Source organism: Amphiura filiformis, chromosome 16, assembly GCF_039555335.1.
Source record: "Amphiura filiformis chromosome 16, Afil_fr2py, whole genome shotgun sequence".
NCBI lineage: Eukaryota > Metazoa > Echinodermata > Ophiuroidea > Amphilepidida > Amphiuridae > Amphiura > Amphiura filiformis.
This window is the reverse complement of record NC_092643.1, coordinates 11,334,481-11,345,535: the sequence shown is the minus strand read 5'-3', so window position 1 is coordinate 11,345,535 and position 11,055 is coordinate 11,334,481. Positions and strand designations below refer to the sequence as shown.

The window sequence follows — 11,055 nt, the reverse complement described above, 5'->3', positions numbered from 1 at the left end:
CCAAAAGAAAAACCTCCCTACAGTTTCGCCAGTAACCTTCTGGCTTTCTCAAAGCGATTGATGTTGTTATTGATCCATCTGCGTGGAGCGGGAATCCCGGACGGATGTTATTGTTTTACCGGAAGTACTCCTGTCTCCAACGTTGGTCTTAAGCAGAGGATCAAAGATGTCGCTTAGAAAGAATATCCCCCCGTCTCTGTTCATGGTGTTGTCTCCTCTCCTCAGAGACGAGGGGACATTATTTTCCTTTGGTCTTGGCAAAGAACTTTCATTAGCTGTTTAATCAACAGACCTGATGAACCTCTTCAGTCAAGACAAGTAGACACTCACACAGTTAGAAAGGGCCTGCAACAATTATTATGGGCCTAGATTTTAAAACTGACCCATAAATTCCATCTGTCATATACTGTAAAGATTCACCCAATGGCACACATGAGCTCCTTTACCTTTTATATAGCGTAAATTTTACATACAAATAGAGAGAGCTCCCACCTCTGAAAATCTGAACAAGAATTAAAGGTCTGTGCCCTAATTTGTTGGTGGGATTTTGTGCCTAAACTTTCAGTTATGTCAAAGGAGCCCATATGTGCCATTGGGCGAATCTTTACAATATATAGTAATTTATTGGCAGTGTTGGAAATAAGGGCCTCTGACATAACAGGCCCTTACCAATTTACACTGGCTTTCTGCATGAGATACTGCAAAATGTCTAACACTACTCGAAGACTTAAACATGTGGTCTCTGTCTAACATGTCTAAGGTCCAATTCAGTAAAATGTCAGACAGGTTCAATGTGAATGTAATTTGAAACCTATGAACTGGTACTGCTGGATGTTATTTCATTTTCTAAACCATGATAAACCAGATGTTAGAGATGTATACAATAAGAGTCAAAAAAGTTGAGTACTTCCGAGTGAGTTACCACTCCGGTATGAACCAGTCAGGGAACCAGTTACCAAGCTGGAATACAAGCAGTTGTTTTCTCTCGATTGGCTCCACGAATATTTAAAGTCTGAAAAACAAACAAATACATGCGAGTTAAAATCAAAATATAGGTGGAAATAATGCACTTTAAAAGTGTAATCAACTTTCCAGGATTTTTCAAATAAAGCAAAAACTGAAATGAAGCACAATTGCTGAAAACAACACAAAATCTGCAAGGCATATGCCTAGCAAATACAAAATGTTTTACAGAAAATGTTTTAAAGATGGGTTATTTAAACATTTCATGCAAAACATTCGAACATAATGTTATTAAGTGTTGACAAAATATTCTGCCAAAATGTTTGCCAAAACATTTTGCTAAGACATTTTGACATATATAATCCGACAATATAATGTTATCAAAATGTTTTGACCAGAACGTGTTTATAACATTTCAAAATGTCTTCCATAGGGGGACAGTGTATGGATTTCAACTGGAATAGCCCATAAATGCCTGTAAACATGTTTACAATATTTAGACAAATTAAATCATTAAATCACATTTTTTACTCAGCCTTGGCTGGAAACAGGCGGGTGGGAGTGCACACAGGCAATGTTGGGTGAGTGGTCACAGGCAATGTCGGGTGAGTGGTCACAAGCAATGCCGACTTAGGATACATAATATTAATGCATGTGTGTTCATGTTCATCAACTAGCATCGGTAGTCTTCTCTGCCTTTGCAACACGCGGGTTAGCACGGTTTGGTTTCACTGACTATGTGGAGTGAGCGGAATCACGCTGACGGCAGACGAGAATACTAGTTTGATCAGATGGTCTAATTCTATTGGCTATATCTCAAAATCAATATTCCTGACATCCGACTCATTTTGCTTGATCATGATGTTTTGCACAGATGACCTGCACATTTGATGAATACTTTTTGGGGCGCCCTCTACGGAGGCGTCCCACAATATTGGCATGTACTTGTGAGTAGCTTCTAATTTCAGTCTTACTAGATTTACTCCGCAATTGTTGTGCTATTTTGCTAAAATTATGCCCTTGCTCAGAAATAAATCCACAATATGCTTGGATTTGATTTTATTATTGTTTTCTGTTATGCACAGGATAAAATGGTGTGCGTATATTCTTTGTTTAAAAGACAAAATTAATGGATTTGTAAAAACACCAAATAAATCGAGACCTTTGACCTTTGTAACCACTTTGACCTTTGTAACCAGTTTACCGCCTCTTAGAACCCGATAGACGGTGACCAACACTATGGATTACAATAGCCTAATCTGAATGGCATAGTCCAATAAGCTCAAATAAACAATCATAGTGCAAAATTTGACCTAACTTGCAGAGTATGAGTTTTTGTACCCAAAGTTTCAAAGTCAGGCATCTTATCAAGATCAAGATAGTGATAGTGACATAACAATTAACACGCTTATCTTACCAAGGTCTTATCTATCTGCATGGGGTAATTGGAAATTATGGTGTAGCCTATTTGTTTTAAGGATGAAACAACTGGCTCCTTTTGCATGGAAATTAGAACAAATTACTATACAAGCTGTATCAAAAGTTTGGTACCCAGCAGTTTTGATAGTAATTGAAAAGCCTGGTTCTTCCAAATGCAATATCGGGTTCCCCTTAAAATGATAAAATGATCAGACCATAAATCTTTTGTGACTGTTTATGACATTAATCAACAAATTATGCGGATCCTAGATGTGTCGAGGGTGTTATGTTTATGAACAAAACGTTACGTTTGTATTTTCAACATTGTTAATCATTGCTACGTGTATGTTAACAAATGAAAGTTCTGTAATTATTTTAATTCTTCAATGCTAAGTTAGTAAGTATTCTTTTGGATATCCTCAAATTGTAAATCTCTAGTCAGATTTTCAGTGTGTTAACAACTATGTATCAAAGATGTTACGTTCATGTGCAAAACATTAACGTTCTTATCTTGTAAACATTGTATACCCATATAGCTACTTTTGAAGAATGAATGTTCTGTAATTGTCTTTTATCCTTCATCTCTATTAGATTTTCAGTGTATTAGCAAGTAGATGATGTATATGTATCACAGACGTTATGATGTATATGTATCACAGGCGTTATACATTCATAAAAACTTTTCTTTTGGTCAACATAGGGTAGATCCTCTTCTATACTATCCATCATATACCCCCTGCATAACGAAATTCAACAATATTCAATATCCAAAGCAATATCATCACTACAATATGCCCCAAAATTGAACTCCCCCACCCCACATAATCGCAAATTGACACGACAGCTTCATTCCAATTCAATTTATTTCATCCAAAACGGTCCTGTGATACACCTTCCCCAATCAAACACATTTGTCTTGCATTTGATCATCTTCTACTCTTCCCTAGAAAAATCATTATGATACCAAATCCCCGGGACCAAATCTAAACACCATGCCATGGAATTCACCATATCACGTCCAAGCTCACATAATTTGGGCGCCCCATTCCTTTTTTAAAGGAATTTTTATTATATATGCAAAGGATTCTTGTAATTACCTGTTTATATCTGCTAATGGCAAGGTCCTTGATTCCTAGGGGATTCAGTATTTCCACGCTTCCATCTCGTTTTACCCAAACCTAAACAAATTTACATAAAGGTCATGTTACAAGAGCAAACTTAGAAGACCCTGCTACATAAGTTTTACAGACTGTTTCGTAAGGGCCGTAGCCCTCACTCCTCAGAAAATTTGTGCAGAAAGTCATGTTATTAAAAAATAAACAAACAAATATACAAACAATCAGAGAGCCCAAGGGTGCCCCAGTCCCCAAGTCAGAAATTTTACATAAAAAGGCCATATGTGACATGATCTGGTCCATGGGGGCCAAAGGAGGCATTTTTGAAAATTGAGTTGCTGTAATTATTACATTATACATACAATAGGCTATCATTTACTGAAAACACCAAAGGTCTAGCATAATTGGTTTTCTTATTTAATGCTCTCCTGCAAATTCCATAAGACAGTCCCTGAGGGTTGCAAGTTGTTTAGTTGAATTTGCCATGTCAGAAAACATAACTAGACACCAAAATCATAGAAATTGGACAATCTTAACCGAATTAGTAAAATTGCACCCAGCAGACAGTGCATTGACCTTTGTCACATTTCTGCCCATAGTCAGGGGCGTAGCAAGCGGGGGGGCAGTGTGGACGAAGTCCATGAGCCCCCAGGGTTCAGGGGCCTGAGCACAAAAGCGAAAATTAAATAAGGGCTGATAATGGAAAACAGGGCCGGATTTACCATTGGGCCAGAGGGGCCCCGAGTCCAGGGCCCCCAAAATTGCCCTATGCATGTTTCTTTTCACCCCAATAACAGCCATGTTTTTTAGCCAAAATAGGGCAAAATTGTAAAAATTTTCCACTTTACGCACATTCAAATAGCAACATTCATGTTGATCTGGGGCCCAAATAGTCTGAAATTGAATTTTTTCGTGTGCTTTGCGGCTTTTGCAAATATGTTAGTCCCCCTCTATATTAAACCAAAACTTGGCCACTAACTTGAGTGCACATGCCTTCCTCGGCATCAGAGTTCGGGGCCTCCAAATTTTGCCCTGGCCCAGGGTCCCCATAAGGTAAATCCAGCCCTGGTTAAAGGGGGCCCTTACTACTCCTTGTCCATGGGCCCCTGATGCTCTTGCTACGCCCCTGCCCACAGTGTCAAACTTAAGGTCGCAGATAGGGCAAACTAATCATTTTTGGATTCCTTATGACCAGACAAGTAATTTGGTATATTTTTTAAAAGAATTGGGATATTTTTTGTAATTTTGACCCCCTGTTTGATACTAATTGACCCCTACCCCTGTTCATTATTATGTTTTGATGAATCCAAGTGTGTGAAAATATTGGATCCAACACATAATTATGATATCAATATAAGGGACTGTCTTATGGAATTTGCAGGAGAGCATTAAATAGGTCTTCTGGAGCCTTCAATGAGAGCTGTTTAGAGCATTTACAATAGAATGTAAGGATAGAAGGCTAAGGAGAGCTAAAAACCACTCTCCTTTATCAGATTTAAAAAGAGCAGTAGAGAGTGATAATTTGCTCTCACTCTCCTCAAAAGGCAGTCCTTGCAATATCCTTCATGCATGCCAAAAACACTTTCAAACCTTTGTTCCAAATATTTGGCCGGCAGACATTAGTACTAGTCTCTTAATAAATTGGAGAAATGTTAATTTTACTCTTCATGTAAAATAGCCACATCTTGAAAGTCATCACAAGGAAGTCATACATATGCAAAATGAAGCAAATTCATTATCTTGTACATCATAGTACCCAGGTTTGGTGTGGTTTCAAATATTGCAATTAAACAGCGGGTCTTTCAAATATGAGACACAAAAACCCAAATCTAGTACAAACAGTCATTATATTTATAAAGATATAGCAAACTTTCCATGCTAGAGATTGGACCCAGGACAAATTACACCCAAGTGTAAAATGCCCTTGTGAAAATAGTGATTAGCATTAAATGATTTTAACAACATTATTATAGCTTAAATATTATGACAAAGAACATTTTACTTTGAGATATCAATCTAAAGCAAACACTTCAGAAGCAATTAATGCATGAGGCACGATGGCAAAATATTGAGATAAGGTAAAAAAAAATAATGGTTTGTCTCAAAGCTCACGAGTGGTTTGAAAACAAATGCGAAATGCGATTTTTTTTTTTTTATAAACAACTTTTTTCATGGTATTTGGAGAAAAAAATCTGGAAAAACTATAAAAAAAATGTTTTTTTTGAAATAAAAAAAAATTCTGCATTTCTTTTTTTCAAAATCTCACAATTTTACAAATGCGCACGCAAGCTTTGAGACTTACTTTTTTTTTGCCTAACAGCATTATAATTATAGCATGCATGGCACAAACCATCGTACTTTCAGATAGCAATCCAAAACAAATACATCAAAAGCATAAGGCAAAAGTGAAATGCTTACATAAGACTTAAGTTATAAAAAAAGAAACATATTTAGCATCCCCTCCCGCTTCCTTTTTTGAAGATTATTAAATTTTCTTTTTCTTTTTTAAATTTCAGTTATAATTTAATGAAGAAGTTTGAGAAGTTATACCCTTACAAATGTATAAGAAGCTCTTCAGGAAAGTTCAGTGATCAGTAGAGGGGCATAACCTACCAGAAAACAAAATAAAACAGGCCTCCTTTTTCCAGGAATCATAGTGTATGCAAAAGCATTTTCTGATACAATATACCAATCTCCTCCAGATGGAAACTGAAAACAAGTCTTGAAATTCATACAAAATGCTAAACAAGCTGAACAATGTATAATAGATAAGATCCACTGAGAAAACTATTGTCAAAAAGTTGCACCCAACTGGCTCCAGAGGTTTTCATTTTCAAAATTGTTCAAACCCACCTATGTCACTCATGTGACAGGCTGCGCATCGCCGACACGACAAATTATAATAACCTTTCATACATTTACATGCCCCCTACCCCCTAACAAAATACCCTGCAAATACTGTTCTATGCCGCCATTATGAAACATGCTTTGATTTTGGTACCGGCCTCAATGTGATGTACAAAACACAATATGAAACTAGAGATAATTTGCGCTCACAGAGTGCAGACAATCGCAAGGCATGTAACCCTTTAATGGCTGTTTGACCTGACCTTTGACCTTAATGTTTCCCGGGTCACAAGGTTTGTTGTCATCGAAATTAAGCCCCCATGCCCTTACAGACAATGAAATTATGGTATAAGATTTGACCCCAGATAACCTTTGACCTGACCCCTGCAAAGTGTTGCAACATATTCCCCCGGTCATTAAGTTTGTTGTCACAGAGTTTGAGCCTCGTACCCCTTACAGATGTCCAAAAAATGCATTTTTAAAATTTGACCTTTGACCTGACCCCTGCAAAATGTTCCCCAGGTCATGAGATTTGTTGTCACTGAGTTTGAGCCCCATACCCCTTACAGATGTCCAGAAAAGGAAATGATAAGATTTGACCCCAGATAACCTTTGACCTGACCGCTGCAAAGTGTTCCAAAATATTCCCCTGGTCATTAAGTTTGTTGTCACAGAGTTTGAGTCCTGTACCCATTACAGATGTACAGAAAATGCATTTCTTAAATTTGACCTCTGCATGACCTTTGACCTGACCCCTGTAAAATGTTCCCCTGGTCATGAGATTTGTTGTCACTGAGTTTGAGCCCCATACCCCTTACGGATGTTGAGATAATGCAATTGTAAGATTTACCCCCTTAATGACCTTTGACCCCAATTCTTTGTACAACTTTTAGACACTGGCTAAAGGCGATGCAGGTATGCAAGTGACGACATTGTGTTATGTAATTTGTGGAAGAAGAAGCATTTTAGTGAAAATCACATTTGGGCCATAATGACCTTTGGATGACCTTTGACCCCGAGTTGGTCATGTAACATTTGTGCCCCCACCCAATGGTCCTTGTGACCAAATATGGTCACATTGGCTTAAAGCATATGGCTACGATGGCTCGTAAAAAGTTTGACAGAAGAAAGAAAGAAAGAAGAAGAACTGACCAAAAACAGAACAGAAATTTGCGATTGTAAAAAGTGTAAAATTGTTGCAAACCATTATGGCTTTCATTCATGTGGATTTTATCCCCCCTCAGACACTGGCCTCAATGTGATGTACAAAACAACCCCCATCCTCTTTTAAGCGTAGTAGGCCTATGTTAATAATTCAATAAAGGTCAAATAAAGGTTTTACCTGGTCATTTCCTTTCATTCCTGTTGACCAGAGTTTGGATAAATCCCCCTGATGTATCTCAATTCTGATCACTTTTTTGTACGGCATATCTTTAGGTACTGGCTGGTGGTGGTATGGAAGGTAATGTGCCTTGTAGACTGGTATAATACGCACACTGCAAGTAAAGAAAATGTATTGATATATATGAATAAGTTAATATCATGATGAACTTATTACAGGTTATACAGGGATCCATTTCACTAAACTTTATGAAGCTTCACAAGTCGTAAGTTTCATTTCACTAAACTTACAATCAATCAATCAATCAATCAATCAATCATCTTTATTTCATTCAAAATACAACAATACAACTAGAGCAACTGTGCCCTTTGCAAGGGCACGAGGTAAGTTAGGCTGATGATTGTGACGATCTGATCAAGCAGCAATACTGTGCTGGATAATTTTATAAGGACTGTTTCATTAATTGCCATTTCAATATACATTGAACGTGGAAAGCTGGCAGGGTTCGGTTTTGGCCGGCAAAAACCTGTTTTTGCCGAGAAAGTGGCAAAAACTGGCAAAAACCTGTTTTTGCCAGTTTTTGCCTCGTTTAAACCGGCAAAAATGGCAAAAACTGGCAAAAACTCACATATAGTCACTCAAATATTAAAAAGTAACACAGAAAGCTCATAAACAGTAACACACAAGTTTTAATGAATCATTCAACATATTTTTTGTCTCATCAAGTCCTTAAAATGAAAAAGTTTTGAATTTGATATATGCCACATTTAGGTTAAATGCACTTGAGCAATGAAAATGCATGCCTTTAATTTCTTAATATGTTACTTATAATTACGAAATTTGGCCTTATTACACTCCGTTAATTATTTTTGTAACTTAATCATTTGTTTTGAGATGAAAAATCTGGACTACAAATCACTTTTTTAGTTTTTGCCATTTTTGCCGGCAAAAACTGGCAAAAACTGTTTTTGCCAAGCGGTTAAAACCATGGTTAAAACCGCGTTTTTTTCCACCTGCGGCAAAAACCTGCGAACCCTGAAAGCTGGCATTTTGAAAACTTGATCTTTGACCTCTGTATGGCCCCTTAATGACCTTAAATGAATTTTAAAATATTTACAACATGTTAAGAATGTCATAAGGATGATTTCATTTAAATTTCAACTCAATTGAAGCATTTTGAAAACTTGACCTTTGACCTCATTATGGCCCCATAATGACCTTAAATGAATTTAAAAACATCTTTACCATGTTGAGAATGTCATAAGGATCATTGCATTTAAATTTCAGCTCAATTGAAGCATTTTGAAAAACTTGACCTTTGACCCCTTTATGACCTTAAATGAATTTTAAAATATTTCTAAAATGTTTAGAAGGTCATAAGGATCATTGCGTTTAAATTTCAGCTCAATTGCGGCATTTTGAAAATCCTGACCTCTGACCCTTTTATGACCCCTTAATGACCTTAAATGAATTTTGAAATATTTTTAAAAATGTATAGAATGTCATAAGGATCATTGCATTTAAATTTCAGCTGAATTGGGAGCATTTTGAAAAATTTGACCTTTGACCCCTTTATGACCTCAAATGAATATTAAAATATTTTAAGCATGTCATAAGGATCATTGCATATAAATTTCAGCTCAATTGAAGCTGAATTGAAAACTTGACCTTTGACCCCTTAATGACCTTAAATGAATTTTGAAATATTTTATACATGTTTAGAATGTCATAAGGATCATTGTATTTAAATTTCAGCTCAATTGGAGCATTTTAAAAAACTTGACCTTTGACCTCTTTATGACCCCTTAATGACCTTAAATTAATTTTAAAATATTTTTGAAATGTTTAGAATGTTATAAGGATCGTTGCATTTAAATTTCAGCTCAATTGGAGCATTTTGAAAAACTTGAGCTTTGACCCCTTTATGACCCCTTAATGACCTTAAATAATTTTTATAATTTTTTAAACATGTTTAGAATGTCATAAAGATCATTGCATATAAATTTCAGCTCAATTGGAGTATTGTTTGGTTAAAATGACCTTTTATTGTCCCCTGTGACTTTAAACAACCCATAACTTTTGTAGCCAGTTACCCAATACTGCTTGTGACTGAGTTTGGTCGAAATCCGATCAAGGATGTGGAAGTAGTAGCAAATTGTGAGAAGAAAGAAGAAGAAAGAAATAGCGAGAAAGAAATAAGTTAGGCTGCACGCCTAACTTAATAACAGCAAAACATACACATTTGAATGAGGAGATGCTCAGAAGGCCAACAAGGCCTGAACAAACACCCCCTTAACCTAATAACCTAAGTTTCATAATTTATCTAATAAAAAAACAATTACATACATACAAACACAACACCCCCTCACCACCCTCTTTCATACCATTCATGTAGAGCTAAGCAGAAAAAAATGATGAATAAAGAACATGCAGAATATAAGTGTAAGACAAATTAAGATTTCATAACATATGCTCACGTATATCGCACAAGAAAGCGAACGGTATCCTTTGTAAGTAATAGCAGTTTACTACAGGGACTCTTCGTAAAGTTACATCTAGTATTGGGTATTCATAACTTTACGAACGGTTACTTGAGCTACAATTTGGGTTAAAAGTTTAGTAAAACGGACCACTGGTCATCCAGGCCCACATGTAATTCTCATTAAAAAACGTGAACGACGGTAAAAATGAGCAGTGGCGTAGCTAGGTTACAAAAATGGGATACAGGCAAAAATGGAGCAGATAACAGTAAAATACATCAGGAAATATACGACGTGATTAACTTCACAATCAAATATGTCACAAAACATATTTAGGTAAAAGTCCTCTAGGCAAGATGATACTGATTAGATCTGATCACATGGCAGTTCTGCATGCACTATTTGTTCCTTCATATACATATGAAGCAGGTTTTTGTGCTGCATAAATTTAATAATATTATCTTATTTGACTTAATTATTGCCCTAGAAGTCAGATTAAACTGAAGTCAAAATTTTTTTTTTTTTTTATGTCACGCATCTAACATCAACAGCTGAAATCTAGGAGATAACACTGATACTAGCACAAGTGACCTGGTGAAGGGTGTCGCCATAGATAGTTGATCGGGGCATATTTACAGAACGGCCAAGATTTTTTTTGTCCTGCAGGGAATTGCACCACCTCTCGCACCAATAGCAAATACCTTAACCAGTGTGCCACACTAGTTTACACACACAAACAATAAAGGGTACATAACACAAAATAGCTTTCCATAGACTTTACGTGCAAAATAGGGGTCACGTTTTAGGCCACAAGTCTTACTTTGAAATATATATTTGATATCATCTTAAGGGCTGGGGTAACGACGTTGACACAGTATTTATTGTGGGA

At 36.4% G+C, this 11,055-nt stretch overlaps 1 protein-coding gene across 1 annotated transcript in view; it reads right to left on the bottom strand.

The window, feature by feature from the left end:
- Positions 1-891: 891 nt before the first annotated feature.
- Positions 892-11,055, bottom strand: part of LOC140135563 (schlafen-like protein 1) — a 31,455-nt gene continuing 21,291 nt past the window's right edge. Inside the window, exons 4-6 of the mRNA XM_072157103.1 lie at positions 7,687-7,840; positions 3,480-3,560; positions 892-1,012 (exon numbers count right to left, since the gene is read on the bottom strand). Of these exons, the coding sequence (XP_072013204.1) occupies positions 953-1,012; positions 3,480-3,560; positions 7,687-7,840 (295 nt within the window). The 3' untranslated portion in view covers positions 892-952. The remainder of the gene's footprint in view (positions 1,013-3,479; positions 3,561-7,686; positions 7,841-11,055) is intronic.